At 35.6% G+C, this 21,583-nt stretch overlaps 2 protein-coding genes and 1 pseudogene across 2 annotated transcripts; 2 read left to right on the top strand and 1 right to left on the bottom strand.

The window, feature by feature from the left end:
- Nucleotides 1-1,118: 1,118 nt before the first annotated feature.
- On the top strand, nucleotides 1,119-4,739 carry LOC146880873 (putative disease resistance RPP13-like protein 1). Its single transcript, XM_085668905.1, has one exon. The coding sequence runs from the start codon at nucleotides 1,134-1,136 to the stop codon at nucleotides 4,737-4,739; it is 3,606 nt and encodes a 1,201-aa protein (XP_085525031.1). The 5' UTR covers nucleotides 1,119-1,133.
- Nucleotides 4,740-6,573: 1,834 nt separating this feature from the next.
- LOC146880872 (putative disease resistance protein At3g14460) lies at nucleotides 6,574-9,217 on the bottom strand (annotated as a pseudogene).
- Nucleotides 9,218-13,658: 4,441 nt separating this feature from the next.
- LOC114168192 (putative disease resistance RPP13-like protein 1) lies at nucleotides 13,659-19,785 on the top strand. Its single transcript, XM_085668913.1, has one exon. It carries the CDS (start codon nucleotides 13,710-13,712, stop codon nucleotides 17,229-17,231), a length of 3,522 nt encoding a protein of 1,173 aa, XP_085525039.1. The 5' UTR covers nucleotides 13,659-13,709; the 3' UTR covers nucleotides 17,232-19,785.
- Nucleotides 19,786-21,583: the final 1,798 nt, after the last annotated feature.

Genomic DNA, 21,583 nt, shown 5'->3' with positions numbered 1-21,583 from the left:
GTTTTACCTGAATTTCAACAAGTAAATAACTATGGATGGAGTTACGCCATGCAAGTACATTTCTAAAACTTAAAATTTGATTTCTCTGAAAATCAATAATTAATGGATGAAAGCACAAATTTAGCATTATCATCATTCTCATTATCATCATCATCGTTATCAAGTAATAATATCGAATTCACAGCTAACCAACTTGTTATTGACTTTGTAATTTTCACAAACTATTATCAATTAAAAAAAAAAAGAAAATAATTGAAATTGAGTGTTGCTATCAAAGAAGAAAATAAGATAAAAAAAATTGGGATGAGAAGTAAACTTCTAGTGTTTCACAGAATTAATTTAATTTCTTACTTTATTATTCGTTTGATTCTCTTGGAATTAACCTTATGTAATATATATATATATATATATATATATATATATATATATATATATATATATATATGACAAGGAGATTGAATTTCAAAACCAAAAAAAATGCAGAAGATCAACCTATTAGAGGAACAAGATCTGTTTCTACATTTATCAAAGGTATAATGTTGCCATCTTGGTATCCGCTGGATACGAAGAAGTTGCCGCTGATAAAAAAAGAATCATTGGAATCATTAAACAAAAAGTGTTAAAACATTATCCAACTCTTGTTCTTCTTGTGCTTTAAACCTAAGTTATGTATATCACAAAAATTAGGGATAAAGTGAATTAAGATAATAGAAAAAACAGCATAAATATTTTAGTAAGTTGTTCATTTGTTAATTCAAATTAACAATAACTTCAATAATTAGGAGTATTGCTTTTTATTAGATTTTATACCATTAATTAATTTTGTTTTTAAAATACGATTAGCAAATAGAAGGAACAAAAAGATTATTCCAAGTTCATGAAGTGGCAACCTCTAAAATCTGTCGAAGTTCATGAAGGGGCAACCTCTAAAATCTGTCAAAGTTCATGAAGGGACAACCTCCAAAATCTGTCAATGTTCATGAAGGGGCAACCGTTTGGTAAAATGTTTCTTGGCCCTCAAGTCATCTACAATAACATAGTCACTCATTACCTTTTTCCAGTCCGTAATTCACGTAACTAAGCTGCACTTACAACCCTTTCTTCTCTTTGATTTGGCCACTTCCTTTCAAACCATGCCGGTCCTAGAAACACTTGGTGGTGCTCTTTTTGGTGTTGTTCTTCAAGTGTTGTTTGACAAGCTCGATTCTCATCAAGTTCTAAGCTACTTTCATACGAGAAATCTCGATGAGAAGCTGCTGAAAAAGTTGAAGAGAAAGTTGATGGATGTCAACGCTGTGATTGACGATGCAGAAAAAAAGCAGTTCAGTAACCCATTGGTCAAAGAATGGCTTGATGAGGTTAGAGACGCGCTGTATGATGCAGAGGATCTGTTGGAGCAAATAGACTATGTCTCCAAAAGTGAGTTCAAAGCTGAATTCCAAACTAGTGCTAGCAAGGTATGCAGTTTTGAATCCAAGATGATTGAAGTCCTAGATGATTTAGAATCTCTCTTAGACCAAAAGGTTGTTCAAGCTTTCAAAATTTCTAGTAATGTTGGATCTGGGTTGGGTAATAAAGTCGTAGAGAGAAAATATGAATCCTCATCGTTGGCTGCTGAAAATGTTATTTATGGCAGAGATGAGGAGAAAGAAATGATCCTCAATTGGTTGACATCAAACAATAGCAACAATAACCAATTGTTAATACTTTCTATCGTTGGTATGGGCGGGATGGGTAAGACCACACTTGCTCAACATGTATTCAATGACCCAAAGATCAAAGAAGCTAATTTTGACCTTAAGGCATGGGTCTGTGTTTCAGATGAATTTGATGTTTTGATAGTATCAAAAGCAATTATTGGGGCTTTCACTAAATCAAAAGATGATAGTGGAGACCTAGAAATGGTTCATGGAAAATTGAAAGAAAATTTGACAGGAAAAAAGTTCCTATTGGTTCTAGATGACGTTTGGAACGAAGACCGAAACTGGTGGAAATCATTGCAAACTCCTCTTATAAATGGGGCAAAGGGAAGTAAAATTCTTGTCACAACACGCAGTAACAAAGTTGCTTCTGTTGTGGGGTCAAACAATACGCACGAACTAAAGCAATTACGAGAATATCACAGTTGGCAAGTTTTTGCTAAACATGCATTCCAAGATGAAAATTGTGAGTTGAATTGTGAGTTGAAGGAGATTGGCATGGACATAGTTGAAAAGTGCAAAGGATTGCCTCTAGCCCTTGAAACGTTAGGATGTCTTTTACGTACAAAGTCATCTGTTTCAGATTGGGAAGGTGTATTGAGAAGCAACATATGGGACTTGCCGGTTGAAGATAGTAAAATCATCCCTGCTTTGTTGTTGAGTTATTACCATCTTCCTTCCCATCTCAAGACATGTTTTGCTTATTGTGCATTATTCCCCAAAGACCATGATTTTGACAAGGAGAGCTTAATTCTCTTATGGATGGCTCAAAACTTTTTACAATGCTCTCAACAGAGTAAGTCTCCAGAAGAAGTAGGTGAAGAATACTTCAATGATCTATTATCAAGATCATTCTTTCAACAAATAATTAGGTACAATAAAACATATTTTGTCATGCACGACCTTCTCAATGATTTAGCAAAATATGTTTCTGGTGAAATCTGCTATAGGTTGGGTGTTGATAGAACAGAAACAGTACCAAAGAGAACTCGACACTTTTCAACTGTAAGGGACCCTGTTGAATTTTCAACTGTTGAATCTCATGAATATAGGAGTTTATGTGATGCTACAAGGCTACGAACTTTTGTGTCCATATCTACGGATTGTGGGATGTCAATACAAGAGTTGATCTCCAACTTTAAATTCTTACGAGTCTTATCTTTGGATTGGTGTGATAACATAAAGGAGATTCCTGACAGTATAGGCAACCTTATACATCTTCGTTCACTAGACCTTTCAGGTACTGACATAGAGAGACTTCCCGACTCAACATGTTCACTCTATAACTTGCAAGTGTTGAAGCTGAACGATTGCATTAATTTGCAGGAGCTGCCCTTGACTTTGCATGAACTCACCAATTTGCGCCACCTTGAACTTATGGAAACGACTCTAAGAAAGGTTCCGGTGCTTTTGGGAAAGTTGAAGAATCTTCGAGTATGGATGGATACGTTGCTGTTTGATGAAAATAGGGAGAGCAACATTCAACATCTAGGAGAACTCGATCTTCAGGGACGACTGTTAATTAAAGATCTTGAAATTATTGTGAATCCCTGCGATGCATTGGCAGCGGATTTGAAGAATAAAACACATCTTGTGGAGCTACATTTAGGATGGAATTTGATTCGAAAGAGTGAGGATTCAATGAAAGAAAGAGAAGTGCTAGAGAATCTGCAACCTTCCAGACATTTAGAGCAGTTATCAATCAATGGCTACTGTGGTACAGCATTTCCCCGTTGGTTATCAGCTGATTCACTATCGAATGTGGTGTCCTTAGGCTTGAATAACTGTAAATATTGCGTGTGCTTGCCTTCCCTTGGACTTTTTACTTTTCTCAAGCACTTGACAATTGACGGCCTTCATCAGATAGTGAGCATAGACGTTGACTTTTACGGGAATAGTTCTTCTGCATTTTCATCCTTGGAAACGTTGGCATTCTCTAATATGAAAGAATGGAAAGAATGGCAATGCATGCCAGGTGCTTTTCGAAATCTTCAAAGTCTTCATGTGACAAAATGCCCCAAGCTGAAAGGGGACTTGCCAGAGCAACTTTCTCATTTAAGGAAACTTACTATTGAGAAATGCAAACAATTTGTGGCTTCGATTCCCAGGGTAGTAGAAATTCGAGATGTCCAGATGAAACCATCCTCTTCTGATATGATTGGGCCCTTCGTATCCGATATTGCTCTTGAATCCTTGAGTATTTATTCTTCTCCGGGCATTAATATTTCTATAAACCATTGTTACCATTTCCTCTCTGAACTAAGAATTTATGATGATGAATCTTTCACGAACTTGCCTCTTGATTTGTTCCCAAAACTCTGCAAGCTTGCATTAGTACAGTGTCGTAACCTACAGATGATATCACAGAGGCACCCTCATTGTCATTTGAAGAGTCTGACAATTGAAATATGCTCTAAATTTGAATCATTTCCCAATGAAGGATTATTTGCACCTAAGCTAGAGACATTTCGAATTATGGGATTGGAGAAATTGAAAACATTTCCTAAACTCATGCCTTCCCTCCTTTCATCACTTAATCTTCTAACCATACACGGTTGTCATGGAGTGGAGTTCTCGGAAGGGTGTTTGCCATCAAATCTAAAACACATGTATCTCTTGAATTGCTCCAAACTTGTTGGCTCTCTGAAAGGGGCTTTGGGAGCCAATTGCTCTCTAAGATCATTGAGTATTTCAGGTGTAGATGTTGAGTCTTTTCCGGATGAAGGTGTTCTCCCGCTCTCTCTTACTGAGCTAAGGATAAAAGAATGTCGAAATCTTAAGAAACTGAACTACATGGGTCTCTGTCACCTCTCCTCTCTTCATAAATTGCATCTCTATTATTGTCCTATACTCCAATGTTTACCAGAGAAAGGTCTACCCAAATTCATTTCAGAACTCAGAATAATACACTGTCCATTGCTCAAACAGTGGTTCAAGAAAAAAGACGGTGAAGATTGGAAAAAGATTGCTCACATTAAAACCATACGGCTTGATGATAAACCAGTAAAAGAATATGATGAACCGCAAGTTGCAACTTAATAATGCAGAAATTTTTATATATGTGGCATTTTAATCAGGTGCCAATTCTCTGGACCACTTTCTTCACGCATCAACTGTACGTCTTTTTGGTGTCTCCTTTTTTATATTCTCTGTTGAAATTGATAGTGCTTAACAAAACATAGTTCAGTGCCAGTATAGTTGAGGACTCTGAGGATGACGGTATTGTTAATCATGTGGGAATTTGATAATGGAAATAATGAAATAAAATTGCAAAGATTTCAATTGATGGAACATTATCATATTTGGATTGGACTTATGTAATGCATATTGTAATAGCTTTTTTAAACAAAATTTAATAATTCTGCTGTTCAGTTAATTCTGGTTATATATAGGTCTTGTTGTATGCTTTTAGAAAATAATGAGAAGTTCTCTGGTTTCTGTATCATTTGTAATCTTCCTTTTGGAGTTGTGAGTGTGAGCATGGTGTTTTGATTGTGAAATTACCGTAGAAGAGTGAGTGGGTGTTGCGTTCTCCAGCTGTGAAAGAGAAGCATTATGAGAGAAAGAAAGTGTTATACCAATTTCAGGTGACAATGAAAAGAACCTATCTGATCATAAAGAATCTGTGCAACAATATTTGGAGATGGTACAAAAGTCAATTGAAGGCCTTGCAGCAACATTAGCAGCTTTCATCATAACCAATCATGACAGAGGATCAGATGTAGGTTGAATCTGTAGACACGACTATTTCATCACTGGAAAGGCCATACATACTGTTTCCTTCATTTGATGATCCAACCTTTGCGATCGGAAAGCCAAAGCAGAACAATGTTTTTGAGTTAGATATAACCATTGAAAATCAAAGAAGTTGTTTTGCTGTTATTGTCCATGAATGGGAAAATCTTTACTTGACAAAGGCATTACATCCAGAATATTAATAGTAAAGGAAAAAGAGAATATTTGGCTGAGTTTTTTTTTTTTTTGTTTTGGGTTGACAGAGGAGCTGGAAAAGTCAATTACGGCATCGTCTTGACCTTTGGCATGGATCAACCCTGCTCTATCTTCAGCGTGGGTTGGGTCATCTCGGCTTTCAGCCCAGGTCAGGTTGTCTTGACCTTCGACTCAGACCGATCCGACTCAACTGTTGGCTCGGTCTGGTTCTTCTTGACCTTCGGTCTAGCCTGGTCCAGCTTGACTTTCAACCCGAACCTACCCAAATTTTTGGACGTGTGGACTTTTTTTGTTCTAACAAATGAACAATTGCACAATTTTGGGAATTTGAATTTCCTTCTATTTTTTATTAAATTTCAAATTATACTATTGTAATTATTTGAAATATCTTTTAAAAATTTCTCATTTTAATTTCATTCTAATTTTCTCATCCAAACATATCATTTTCTTTTAAAGAATTTCAAAATTTTCAAATAAACAAATTATTCTCTTAAATCAGCTCGTCCAAACATAGCATAGGTTTAAGAGAGATTGTACGTCATCTTGGATTCAAACCGCGTATCTTGCTAGCACTGGTGTAGAATTTGGCTACTCACTTTTAGAGAATGCATTGTCTATTTGCTCGAACAGATTCCTTGCATCGTACAACGCGTCTCTATTATCATGAAGCCAAGTTTTGACCAATGAACAGCATTTGTTCTGCATCATTAACGATGGCATTGAAACCCATCAGCTTCCTTCAACTTTTTCAGCACCTCCTCATCGAGATTTCTTCCACGAAAGTGGTCAATAACTTAATTCGAATCCAGTCTTTCGAATAACAGCTTAAGAAGAACCCCAACAATAGAACCACCAAATGTCCATTGTAATAGTTTCTTACAGAACTTGTATCAGAATATGGTGTTTTGGAATCCATGAAACATTTTAAGTAGAAATACTAATTCTTCCAATTGACTATCAAAATAAACTATCCGAAACCAAAATCATATAGTGTAAGCATGAACAAAGAAGGATGAAACCGACCACAAACAACTACAAAGTATAAAATTGGCACCAGAACTTTCACACTTGGCTAAATTAAATATTTGTCATCCAACTTCAAAAGTGGATATTGATAATACTGAATTAAAAAGAAGAAAAGTGGATGCGTAGTGGTGAACCAGAGATTAAAATATTTACACTAAAACAAAATTTGAACCTGCTGACAATGTAGGCACATGAGAATGAGTGCACTGGTAATTTCCGTCTTATATGTTTACTTGTTCTTCGTCAATCCATATGTTTTTAATGTGAGCAATCTTTTCCCAATCTTCACCTTCTTGTTTCTTGCGGCGCTCTTTGAGCAATGGGCAGCCTTTAATTATCAGGTCTGAAATGGATTTGGGAAGACCTTCCTCTGGCAAGCATTGGAGTATTGGACAGTTACCAAGACTCAATTTCTTAAGAGAAGAGAGGGGACAAATACTCAGTGTCTTAAGATTTGGACAATCCCTTATAAATAGATTATTAACAGAGAGTGAGAGCAAACCTATACCCGGAAAAGACTCGACTTTCTATTTGCTAATAAAGAAGAATTCTAGGGAAGGGTTGGTTCCCCAAGCCCCCTTTAGTGAGGCAACAAGCCTGGAGCAATTAATGAGACGCATGTCTTTTAGATTTGATGGCAAACATCCCTCAGACCACTCCACGTTTGGACAGTTTCCTATGGACATACGGTTAAGAGATGGAAGGAGGGCAGACATGTGTTTAGGCATTGATTTCAATTTCTCCAATCCTGTAATCGAAAATCTCTCTAGCTGAGGTGCAAACAATCCTTCACTGGGAAATGATTCAAATTCAGAGCATCTTTCAATATTCAGACGGTACAAATGATTGTGAGGAGTCCCCTGCAACATCATCTGTAGGTTACGACACTCATATAATTGAAGATGGTAGAGTTTTGGGAAGAAATCTAGAGGAAAGGTCGTGAGAGAGTCACAACTATGACTGATAACCAATTCTTCAAGGAAAGGGTAGCAATGGTTTATGGGAATATTCATGCTCGGACAAGAAACAATACACAAGATTTTAAGATTAGTATGACATAGAAGGGGCACAGTCATATCAAATGAAGTTGGCTCCATCTTCACATCATGATTTTCTATAGACACCACCATGGGAATTGAAGCCTTAAGTTGTTCACAATACCCAATAGTTAGTTGTTTCAATTCAGAAAGGTGCTCTGGCAATTTGCCTTTCAGTTTGGGACAATACTTCATCGAAAGACATTGTAGACTGGGAAAAGCACCGATCATGCATTGCCATTCTTCCCATTCCTTCATGTCAGAGATGTCCAACGTTTCCAAGGATGCAAATGAAGAAGAGCTATTCCCATAAAAATAAGCATCTATCCTCCCTATCCAATCAAGGCTTTCAATAGTCAAGTGCTTGAGAAATGTCAAGAGTCCAAGGTAGGGCAACCATAGGCAATGTTTACAATGCTTCAATGTTAAGGACATAGAGAATTATCAGATAACCAACGTGGAAATTGTGTGCCACTATAGCCATCGATTGACAAGTGATTCAAATGTCTAGGAGGATGCAGATTCTCAAGTACTTCTCTTTCTTTTATTGAATCATCATTGTTTAGGTTCAATTTCCATTCCAAACGTAGCCCCACAAGATTTGTCTTATTCTTCAAATCCGCTGCCAATGTCTCACAAGGATTCACGATTTTTTCAAGATTCATAATTGACAGCTCTCCATGAAGATCAAGTTCTCCCAGTTGTTGAATACTGAAGTCAAATCTATCCATCCATACTTGTAGATTCTTTAATTTTCCTAAAAGCACTGGAGCTTTTCTCAAAGAAGTTCCCATAAGTTCAAGACAACTCAAATTGGTGAGTTCATGCAATGTCGCAGGCAACTCCTTTAAATATAAACAATTGTTCAGCTTCAACACTAGCAAGTGACATAGTAAACACATTGAGTCAGGAAGTGTCTCTATGTGTGTATTTGAAAGGTCTAGTCAACGAAGATGTATCAGATTTCCTATACTGTCAAGAACCTCTTTTATGCTTTGACACTGATAGTATTTTGAGGTTGTGAAAGGAATAGTTGATGGGATAGAGAAAATTGTGGAGATAGTAGAATGTTGAAGTTGTAGTTGGAAGAAGTGTATTTTGTAGTTGAGAGTATTGTATTGGATGTTGTGTTAGTTGTTCTTGATGTTACAAATGGTAGGATACATGGGGTATTTATAGACCCATAGATTATTCTAGAAACTTCTAGCTAGAACTTGAGCAAATAGTTCTAGATTTTTCTACATAGTATAATGTACTTGACTTTTCTTTCTATCCTAAGCTTTTCTCCAATACTCTAGAAGTTTCATTACATTTCAATAACTCTATCTTAGATTTTTCTAGATTGTTCTAGAATTTGCATTATACTTTAATACTCCTCCTTGATGCAAATTCAGTAACTCCAAGCATAGCATGTAGTAGTTCAAACCTTGGTCTTGGTAGTGCCTTTGTAAAAATATTTGCAATTTGGTCTTCTGTTGTGCAGTACTCGAGTTGGATCTTCATATTTGTCTCCGCTTCTTTGATGAAATGATATTTAATTACTATGTGTTTTGTTCTACTGTGATGTACTGGGTTCTTCATCATTGCGATAGCTGATTTATTATCACAATTGATTGTAGTAGGTCCACTTTGTTTCTCTCCCATATCTTTGAATATCTTTCAAAGCCATATAGCTTGACTTGTTGCTTCAGCAGCAGCCACGTATTCTGCTTCAGCTGTTGATTGTGCCACAGTTGCTTGCTTCTTTGATGCCCAAGAGAATATTCCCAATCCAAGCGAGAAAGCATAGCCTAAGGTGCTCTTCATGTCATCTATTGATCCTGCGCAATCACTATCTGTGTAGCCAATGATTATTGAGTTAGTAATGGTTTTGTACCATATTCCAAACTCCTTTGTGCCTTGTAGATATCTTAAAATTATTTTCCCTACTCCATAATGAATCTGACTTGGCTTTTGCATGAATCTTGATAGAAGACTTGTGGCATATATAATGGCTGGTCTTGTGGCTGTGAGATATAAGAGACTTCCAATCAAACTTCTGTAGCGTGATGCATCTGTTTCTTGTGCTCCATCATCTTTTTGTAGTTTCTCATTTACCACCAATGGAGTAGTGACAGGTTTACAATCATACATCTTGAACTTCTTCAATAGGGCTTCAATATATTTCTTTTGAGATATAAATATGCCATCTTCTTGTTGTTTCACCTCTATACCGAGGAAACAGTTCATCAATCCAAGGTCGGTCATCTCAAATGTCTTCATCATGTCTTTAAATTCTTTCATCATCTCTAAATTGTTTCCTGTATAGATAAGATCATCGACATATAAGGAGAAAATAAGGTGATACTGACCTTGTGCTTTAATATATAGTGTTGGCTCACTTTTGCTCCTCCTGAATCCTTGATCGATGAAGTATTGATCAATCTTGCTATACCATGCTCTAGTCGCACGACTAGATACAATAAGAGCTCTAATAGCCCTAGTAGCACAAAAAGGATGGAACATCTGTCAACTAGATGTCAAATCAGCCTTCCTAAATGGAGTGCTCGAAGAAGAGATTTATGTTGAACAACCTCAAGGCTTCATCAATAAAGACAATAAAGGCAAAGTACTAAGACTAAAAAAAGCCTTATACGGCTTGAAGCAGTGGTACCAGAGCTACGTTCGGTCATCTACTGGGCGTAGATAAATTTTTCAACTACTTCAAAAAAAAAAAAAATTAGAACTCCATTCTATTCTACTTCCAAAATATTTTCTCAACCTATGCCACTACCAATCAAACATCATCAATTCCAGTACCTATTTTCACAGGAGAAAATTATGATTTTTGGAGGAACTGTGGCTCCCCTATGTCCATATGATGTTTCGCCGTTGCTCATGGTTACCTTTGTGTGTATATATAACACACCTCTTTTAATATTTTATAGTCACTTAATAATATACATTCTCCTTCTTCGTAGGTTTCTTTGTTTTCTACATACTCAAGTAAATTTCAATTTATGTTTCTTGCTTATCACACAATGCTGGTAGAAAAGTAATCAAACTCTTTGATCTTAGGTAAGAGATTATGTTCAAAAATATTTTTCAGAAACCTGAGATGTAACCAAGTTTACGATGCCAATCATTTTCTTCTTGATTTGTTGATGCTACTATTGAATCTATTACTCACAACGTATCTCCTAGACAAATTGTCATCATCCTCTATGCTTTCATCACATACCTAAATAACTCTTATCGCCTTTAATATCCCACCTTCAATAATATGGATCATACACCCGAAGTTATAATTACCCAATATACAGTAGATTTTTCTTTAAGTTCTTCACATATCATACCCCTTTAACTATGTGCACAATACCTTCATTAAACTTGGTAAAATATTTTAATAGGTTGTTCGTTTGTTAAATTAGATAACTCAAACTGCAATAATTAGGAGCAGTAATTTTTATTAGATTTTATACCATTAATACTTTTTTTTTTGTTTTTAAAACGTGATTAACTTTTAAAAATAAAATGAAAAGAAAAATATTTTCCAATTACCATTATTTAGTGATAAGTTGGCCACCAAAATTGAGTAACACCTCTACATTTGCTCAAATATATAATGAAGCCAGCAAAGCGAGGAGGCTAAAAGGCGAACAACTTTGATGCATATATATTTTACATTTGATGATGCAAGTTTGTCAGCTAACACGCTAAAAAATAAGCAAGATTTTATTTCAATGGGTTTATTTATTGATATGTTGGCCATTGAATTTGACTACACACTGAAGTTGCTTAATATTTTCATGATTAGGTTAGGTGGGAACGTTGTGATGTAATGACTGAAACTATGTAAGATGAAGGACGATTGGGTTTTATTTTATTTATCAGTTAGCCGTCCAAATTGACTAAATGCATTAAAGAAAAACAATTGAGGAATGATTTTCTTTTACTTGTGACTGACACCACTTTCTTTGATAAACTATCACTTTTTCTGTCTCTTCTCTTTGATCATATATATCACAAATGTTTAATATCAGTGTGATCCATCGTGTAGAAGAATCTTTGTCTATGAAGATACCGAGAAAATAAGACAATAAAATTCAATGTTGCTGTCCAAGAAGAAAATAAGATACAAAAGTTGGGATGAAAAGGAAATTTCTAGTATGTCGAACAATTAATTTCATTTTACTTTAATACTCTTTTGATTGCCTGGGAATTAACCTAATGTAATATATGTTGTCTCTCGGCAAAGAAGATGAATCTGGAATCGAGTATTGTATATGTCTTTAAATCAAATTGTTCCATATAATCATTTAACCAATGTTCCATGATCTAAATAAAGGCTTGTTCCAGAAATTTGTGAATGAGTGATCAAAATTTAAAGAATATGGAATTTTTTTCGATTCCGATCCAAGTTTGTCTGGCAGCTATCATTTTAGGAACAACCATCGCGTTTCCGAGGTATTGTCCGCTTTGGAGGGTTTGAGGTCGGTCACAGTTTTGTCCTTGTGTTTGAAGGGGAGTTGTCAGTTCCCACGTGGACCATCGTTAGGAACAACCATCGCGTATTGTCCATTTTGGAACGTTTGAGCTCCGTCTCGGAAGGTGGAAATATGAATATTTAAACTTCGCTTGACCTCAACTCCTAAATTGAATGTTTTATAAACCCTATCCAAGGTAAACTTGACTAATTAATCAACTTTGTAACATATATAACCACTTTGTTTTATCTAATATAACCAACTATTTTTTGGTAGAATGTTTACATTCAAGAATGAAGGTTTGTTCAAAAAATTGTGATTAACCTCGCCAAACCCACCGAATGACAGATGATGGTGGGATTCACCTGTACGATTTCAGAATTTATTTTGTTTATAAATAAATACTTTTGCCTTTTATTTCTTTTCAATTAATCCTGAAACTAGGTAAAATATGTTAATAGTTTTTCGATTTGTTAATTTAAATTAATTGCAACTGCAATAATTAGGAGTATTGATTTTTATTAGATTGTATACCATTAATTATTCTCTGTTTTTAAAATATGATTAATGTTTTAAAATAAAATGAAAAAATTATTGTTCTAATTTCATGAAGTGCATTGTGTTCCCAATCGCAATTTGACATACATCTGATATTAATATTTTTTATTAGCCATTCTTGTTGAGTTGTTTCGTTTGTTGTTTTCATGGATATGTCAGTACACACGTTATGATGCATAGATTATATATATATATATATATATAATGTGCAATGTTAGATTCCATGCCATTATTTTCTCATAACTTGACCACCAAAATTGATTAACACCACTGAATTTGCTTAGATATATATTGAAGCCAGCAAAGCGAGGAGGAAAAACGTCAAACAACTTAGAATGCATATCTTCTCGTCATTTCCTGGTTGTGTCAGTTAGCATGTTATTATTGCTAAAAGATAAGGAAGATGGGTGTTAGGTTCCTTGGGTTTATTTATTCATAAGTTGGTCATCGAATTTGACTACACATTACTCAAGTTGCTTAATATTTTTCATTATAGTGAACATACAGAGTAAAGCATGGGTGTTAAAAAATGAAAGAAATCTGAATGTAATGTTAAATTTGATACTCTGCAAAGTTATTATGCTTTATTGAGCTTTCTTATTTGCTCTTTTCATTTTTAGGTGGGCACGTTGTCAGTGTCATGATTAAAATTATGAAGATGAAGGACCATTGGCTTTTATTTTATTCATTAGCTTTCCATCCAAATTGACTAAATGCATTGAAGTCGTTAGATATTACATTTCATAATTTTGCAAATATATGATTTTCATCCGTATAAGATTGTAATTTTAAATTCAATTCTACAGTTCTCTAAGCCTAAACAGATACTGCTTCATGGCCATAAGTTCTTCACTGAATTAAAGCCGTCTCCAACAAAATACTCACTCATTACCCTTTGTCAGTCCTTCTTGATTCACTAACTAAGTTGCACAATTTTCAGAATCATAGCCAGAGCCACTTCCTTTTCAACCATGCCACTCCTAGAAACATTTGGTGGTACTCTTTTTGGTGCTATTCTTCAAGTACTATTTGACAAGATGAATTCTCATCAAGTTGTGGACTACTTTCGTGGGAGAAATCTGGATGAGAAGCTGCTGAAGAAGTTGAAGAGGAAGCTGATGGACGTCAATGCTGTGATTGATGATGCAGAACAAAAACAGTTCAATAGTTCGTTGGTCAAAGAATGGCTTGATGAGGTTAGAGCGGCGTTGTACGATGCAGAGGTTCTCTTGGAGAAAATAGATTATGAATTCTTCAAAAGTGAGTTGAAAGCCCACTCCCAGACCAGCGCTAGCAAGGTACACAATTTTGAATCCGAGATGAGAGAAGTCCTAGCTGATCTAGAGTCTCTTTTGACCCAAAATATTGTTCAAGATTTCAAAATTTCTAGTGGTGTTAGATATGGGTTGGGTAATAAAGTGTCAGAAAAAAAAGTTGAATCAACATCGTTGGTGGCTGAAGAGGTTATCTATGGCAGAGACGACGACAAAGAAATGATCCTTAGTTGGCTGACATCAGACAATAATAATAAGGTGTCAATACTTTCTGTTGTAGGCATGGGTGGGATGGGTAAAACCACACTTGCTCAACATTTATACAATGACCCAAGGGTGAACGAAGCTCAATTTGATGAAAAGGCTTGGGTTTGCGTTTCTGATGAATTCGATGTTTTCAAGTTAACCAGAACAATTCTTGAGGCAATCCTAAAGTCAACGGATGATAGCAGAAATCTAGATATGGTTCAGGGACGATTGAAAGAAAAGTTGACAGGAAAAAAGTTTCTCCTCGTCCTGGACGATGTCTGGAATGAAGACCGAGACCAATGGAAATCATTGCAGACTCCTCTTAAATATGGGGCTAAGGGAAGTAAAATTCTTGTCACAACACGCAGTAGCAAAGTTGCTCATACCATGCAGTCACATAAAGTGCATGAACTAAAGCAGTTGGAAGAAGATCATGGTTGGCAAGTTTTTGCCAAACATGCAGTGCAAGATGATAACTCTATATTGAATTCTGAGATGAAGGAGATTGGCGTGAAGATAGTTGAAAAGTGCAATGGATTGCCTCTAGCCCTTGAAACGGTAGGATCTCTTCTACACTTAAAGTCATCTGTTTCAGATTGGGAAGGTGTATTGAGAAGCAACATATGGGACTTATCCATAAAAGATAGTAAAATCATCCCCGCTTTGTTGTTGAGCTATTACCATCTTCCTTCTCATCTCAAGAGATGTTTTGCTTATTGTGCCTTATTCCCTAAGGACCATGAGTTTGACAAGAAGAAATTAATTCTCCTATGGATGGCTGAAAACTTTCTACAATGCTCTCAGCAAAGTAAGTCTCCAGAAGAAGTAGGCAAGCAGTACTTCAATGATCTATTATCAAGGTCATTCTTTCAAAAGAAAATTTTTGGCGTCAAAAAATGTTTTATCATGCACGACCTTCTCAATGATTTGGCTAAATATGTTTCTGGTGAAATGTTCTTCCGGTTGGGAGTTGATAGAGCAGAAAGAGTACCAAAGACAACCCGCTACTGTTCAACTGGGAATGATCTTGTTGAATATCATGAATGTAGAAGTTTATGCGATGCTAAAAGGCTACGAACATTTTTGTGCATATATGGGAATTGTGAGATGTCAATACAAGAGTTGATCTCAAACTTTAAGTTCTTACGAGTCTTATCAATGCGTAATTGTCGTAACATAAAAGAGGTGCCGGACACTATTGCCGATCTTATACTTCTTCGTTCACTAGACCTTTCGTGTACCGACATCGAGAGACTTCCCAACTCATTGTGTTCACTCTATAACTTGCAAGTGTTGCAGCTGCAGTACTGTTTGGAATTGGAGGAGCTGCCCTCGACTTTGCATGAGCTCACAAATTTGCGCCGCCTTGAACTTGTGGGAACTACTTTAAAAAAGGCTCCACTGCATTTGGGAAAGTTGAAGGGTCTTCAAGTATGGATGCAGAATTTTAAGTTCAGTATTCAACAACTGGGAGAACTAGATCTTTATGGACAGCTGTTAATTAGCAACATTGAAAGTATCGTGAATCCATGTGATGTTTTGGCAGCGGATTTGAAGAATAAAGCACATCTTGTGAAGCTAGATTTACTTTGGGATTGGAACCGGACCATTGATTCAAATAAAGAGATAGAAGTACTTGAGAATCTGCAACCTTCCAGACATTTGAAGCATTTGTCAATCTGTGACTATGGTGGTTCAGAGTTTCCCCATTGGTTATCTGATTGCTCTCTATCGAATGTGGTGTCGTTAACCTTGAAGAGATGTGATCATTGCCTACGGTTGCCTTCCCTTGGACTTTTGACGTTTCTAAAGCACTTGACAATTGATGGCCCTAAGATAAGGAGTATAGATGCTGATTTTTACGGCAATAGCTCTTCTGCATTTGTATCATTGGAAACATTGAGCTTTAGAGATATGGAGGAATGGGAAGAATGGCAATGCATGACGGGTGCTTTTCCAAGTCTTCAGTGTCTTTCTGTGACGAATTGTCCCAAACTGAAAGGGCAATTGCCAAAGCACCTTTCTCATATAAAAAAGATAACTCTTAAGAACTGCCAACAACTTGTGACTTGGATTCCTAGGGACGTAGGAATTGAAGGTGAGAAGACGGAGATATTTTCATTTGAAACCTTGAGTAGTTCTTATTGTCCGAGCATCAGTATTCCCATAAACCATTACTACCATTTCCTAGAGGAATTGTGTATCAACAATGATTGTGACTCTCTCACGACCTTCTCTCTAGATTTGTTCCCAAAACTGTTGAATCTTCAATTAGGCAATTGTCATCACCTAAAAATGATATCACAGGAGCACCCTTACAGTAATTTGAAGACTTTGACAATTGAAAACTGTTCTGAATTTGAATCATTTCCCAATGAAGGATTATTTGCACCGCAACTAGAGGATATGGGTATTCACGAAATGGAGAAGTTGACATCAATGCCTAAACACATGTCTGTCCTCCTTCCATCTCTTAATCGTCTATTAATAAACAACTGTCCAGGGATGAAGTGGTCTGAGGGATGTTTGCCATCAAATCTAAGAGAAATGCGTCTCTGGAATTGCCCCAAACTTGTTGTGTCGCTAAAGGGGGCTTGGGGAACCAATTCTTCCCTAAAATTCTTGTATATAGGCAAAGTGGATGTGGAGTTTTTTACAGGTGAAGGTTTCTTCCCACTCTCTCTTATTAACCTGTATATAGATGATTGTCCAGCTCTTAAGAAACTGGACAACAGGGGTCTCTCTCACCTTTCTTCTCTTGCTGGATTGGATCTTATTAATTGTCCTGTACTCCAATGTTTACCGGAGGAGGGTCTTCCCAAATCTATGACTCAACTCCGCATTAAAAATTGTCCCTTACTCAAACAGCGTTGCAAGGAACAAGAAGGTGAAGACCGGGAAAAGATTTCTCACATTAAACACATATACGTTGATTACGAAGAAGTCGAAGCACAAGTTGGAAATTACTAAGCCACCAATTCTCATGTACCTACATTCTCAACAGGTGCTAATTCTCCACAATATTCGTATCTCTCAGTTGGCTCCACAACAGGTTCTTCTCCTTCTGTTTTCTGTGAGCTGGCTCTCATCAAGTTTAGTGGCTAACCTTCTCTCTTTTGTAAATATCATCAGAACTTATTTCCACTTCACACCTTTTTCTCTTTCTTGTTTTAGTTTGTTTTGTATTTTAATGTTTTATTATATTTTTTATGTTTTTCAATAGTCAATATTATCAGGTTTTAATCATCCCCATTTGACTTATGATTCATTTTTTAAATTTCTTTAGTTTCTCATATAATCAGTTAATTTATGCAGGCACCTTTAATATCTTGTAAAATGGGGATCATGTAGTAATAAGGGGAACCACCGTAAAAAGGAAGAAATTCTAAATTAACAGAGAGGTTATGGTATTTAGCCCTATCTTATATCGATTAAAAAAAAAACAATGTCTAAGAAACTTTAACCTTCATTATTGGAAAAAACAACGTCAAGTTGATGTTACTATATCTAGATAATCTGAATCCAACAATTTCTAAATAACACCCTAATCGAGTTAAGTTGATGCTATTGAAGCATTTTAAGTTCTCCTCTAAGAGTCTATCTTTCATAGCAAGACCCTACTTTTTATTAATGCTTCAAATTCTACTATCCTTAAATAAATTGCACTAATACAACTTTAACTATAGTAAATAGGAATTTCGATTTTAATATATTTGATATGTTTATTAATTTATTATTTTTATAAGGTTTAATGAAATAATACGCCTATCGTAATAATTTGACTATTTTTAATTGAAAACTTTTGTTTTATCAAATGTCTAAAATACTAATAATTTTTCTTTGATTTCCTATTTTTTTATTTTATTTTATCGTCGATTGTGTGTTATTTGTTTATTATATACGTGTGTTTATATAGCAAATAGAGTAGATCGGCCATTAAGTCAATCACCACAATTAACTTTTAACTTTCTTATAAATTTCAGTATAATTGTTCTGTCTTTCTTATTGCATAATGAGAAAGTATGAGAAAGTAGACTTTGTTTATATTAGGAAGAGGATCTAAGAGTAAGATTTGAGTTTTCACCGTATTATATAGCTATAATTAAGACCCTTTGGAAAGCAGATCAGATACTCAACTTTCCTTTGTTTCATGAAAGTCTTAGAAAGAGTGCAATCATAAGACTTACCACACATACACAGCTACGAACAGGATGTAGGAACTCCGATTCTTCCCAAACAGTCCTCATATCACTAAAGAACTGAGTAATATTTCTCTCCCCTTGCTTGGCAGAATGCATTTCTTGAAGAAGATCAGGAAATCCGAAAATAGTCGTCCTCTGTGAATCTCTCTTTCAAGTCGTTCCAAAGATCCCTTGCAGACTCAATGTAAATAACACTCTCAGCAATAATAATCCAAGAAAGAACCATGACATCGATCATCCCAGGGACGTTGATGCTGCCATCCATGAATTTCAGTTTGTTTTTAGACAAAAGAGCCCTTCTCATGTTTTTTCTCCATGAACTGTAATTGGTTTCATTCAGAGGAGATGATGCAAGAACCTGTCCTGGATTTTCTCCCAGATGGATGTAGTATGGACTTGTGGGAATAAGAGACTGGTCAATATCCTGTCTTTCCACATGCTGTATTGAGTTTTCTGCTTTGATTTCTTTGTTGTCGTTTTTATCTTCCATGCTGCAAGATTCTTTCTTGGAAGATACACATTGATGGGATGAGAAAACAGAGTGTGCAAACGGAAACAGAGCAGGTTATGAACCAGGCTATGATACCATGTTGCAGCCCAACATAACCCCGAGGGTTTCAAACACTCGACTCACTGAACCAGAAAGAACGAGCATGGCTGTGATACATTGGCAGCGGATTTGAAAAATAAAACACATCTTGAATTTGAAGCAGAACAATGATGATTCAATAAAGGAAAGAGAAGTACTTGAGAATCTGCAACCTTCCATACATTTGAAGCATTTGTCAGTTGATGGCTATGGTGGCACACAATTTCCACGTTGGCTATCTGATAATTCTCTATTGAATGTGGTACCCTTAATCTTAACGCATTGCAAACGTTGTTTATGGTTACCATCCTTAGGAATTTTGACATTTAAAGCACATGACAACTGTTGGCCTTGATTGGATAAGGAGGATAAATGCTGACTTTTATGGAAATAGCTCTATTGCATTTGTATCCTTGGAAATGTTGCAAATCATTAATATGAAGGAATGGGAAGAATGGACATGCATGACAGGTGCTTTTCCGAGTCTTCAACGTCTTTATGTGAAGAATTGTCCCGAACTGAAAGGGCACCTGCCAGAGCACCTTTCACAATTAAAAGAACTGTGAACAACTAGTGGCTTCCAATGTATCCCTTGTATCTTATACTTCTCTTGAATACTTGCATGTTTATTCTTGTTTGTGCATAAATATCCCCATAAACCATTGCTACGATTTTCTGGCACAATTGATTATTACTCAATGTTGTGACTCTCTCGTGAACTTCCCTCTAGACTTGTTCCCAACACTCTACGACCTTTGTTTCGAAAAGTGTGATAACATACAGATGATATCACAGAGGCACCCTCATCGTCATTTGAAGATTCTAACAATTCAAAACTGCTCTGAATTTGAATCATTTCCCGATGAAGGATTATTTGCACCTCAACTAGAGACATTTTTTATTATGCGATTGAAGAAATTGAAATCAATGCCTAAACGCATGTCTGCCCTTCCTCCATCTCTTAATCGTTTGTTCATAATAAATTGTCCAATACTCCAATGCTTACCAGAGGAGGGTCTCTCCGAATCCATTTCATATCTCAGAATTGATGATTGTCCGTTGCTCATAATGTGATGTGGGTTGGGTTTATAAACTTATTTCCGGTTTGCATTCTTGACAATTTATCCACACTCATAATGCAAAACCATCAGATTTTGCTATTTTGTAGAAATTAAAATGTATTTTAAAGTTACTTAAAGTGCCTTGAACTTTATGTTTGCAGACACATTCAATTCAACAAATGTGTATGTGGGTATCTGAAGAGAGTGATGGCAAACTTCTAACCAATGTACTTACAAGTTGTTTGTTTAACCATTTGTATCTTGATCATAAAACAGAGTTATGGTTAAAAGTAGTTCAGTTGTGTGATAGATTTAAGTCTAGCATACAAAGTTTTCTCCTTTTCCTTAAGGTAAAGGGAGCAGCATGTTGTCTTTTGTTGTCTTAGTAGATTCTTAAAATCCTACGATGTCCTGTTGTCATCTAATAATGGAACTGCATGTTTCTATGGGATTAGATTGAAAGAGTTGCTATTCAGGAGCTGTGATGATACAACATTTTAGACAAGTTAAATCCAATACAAATATAATGTTACATTAAAATCCTTCCATTTTCATCTAATTATTTTGGCTTTCACATACCCGCATGATTAACAATTATGTAACTTAAATACAACTATTTTACGTGTCAAATGCCTAATTACCTGACATTCCCATTGTACAATTTAAAACATTTCAAAAAATTTATATTGCTGATGCCCGTTGCTTAAACTTAACTAAATATGGTCATATTCATCGCAAATAACTAATTGCTACAATCAGTGGCAGGTTTACACGTAGCTTAGTGTGGGCAAGTGTTCCTCTAATTTTATTAAAATTATTTTCAAATATCTATCACTAAATTTTAACAAGATCATGCACACACACTGGTTTTATTTGGAATTCAATAAATAAAAATTATGGAGTTTATATGATGAGGGGGATTTTATTTCTTCGAAAATCAGTAGTTGATGATCAAAAATAGCAAGTGCACGATTGTTGTTGTGAGGTAATAATATGGAATCCTCAGGGACCATGTATTTAGATTTGTAGTTATCCCAATTTAATATCAATTGAAATCTAGAAAAATAAATTGGAATTGAGTATTAGTTGTGAAATAGAGTATTCAAGAAGAAAATAGGAAAGCAAATTAATAGAGATGAAAACTTTTAGCATCAAATTTTGCAGCAAGAGTTTCTATTAACTTAATCTCTTATCCTATTATTTCTCCTTGAAGCAAGCTAATAATGTTCTGAAAGCATATAATGTATTTTTCATTTTAATATGGTCTGAACAACTATTAGTTGGCCATTAGACAGATATTAGAAATTATCAGGCCAAGTAAATAACGAAGGACCACTATACAGGAAAACGATGAAAGAAGAAATTAAAAAACGATAAAAATATAAAATGACATGTTTTTTCTATTATTCAGTTTCAAAATTGAAATAATCGTGAATGTGTTACTTTTCATCTATCCAATTCCATGTTTGG

Source organism: Vigna unguiculata, chromosome 11, assembly GCF_037176805.1.
Source record: "Vigna unguiculata cultivar grain cowpea cultivar isolate G323 ecotype 2 chromosome 11, ASM3717680v1, whole genome shotgun sequence".
NCBI classification, from domain to species: Eukaryota; Viridiplantae; Streptophyta; class Magnoliopsida; order Fabales; family Fabaceae; genus Vigna; species Vigna unguiculata.
Note: the sequence above shows the minus strand (reverse complement) of the source record. Positions and strands in the feature narration are given on the sequence as shown.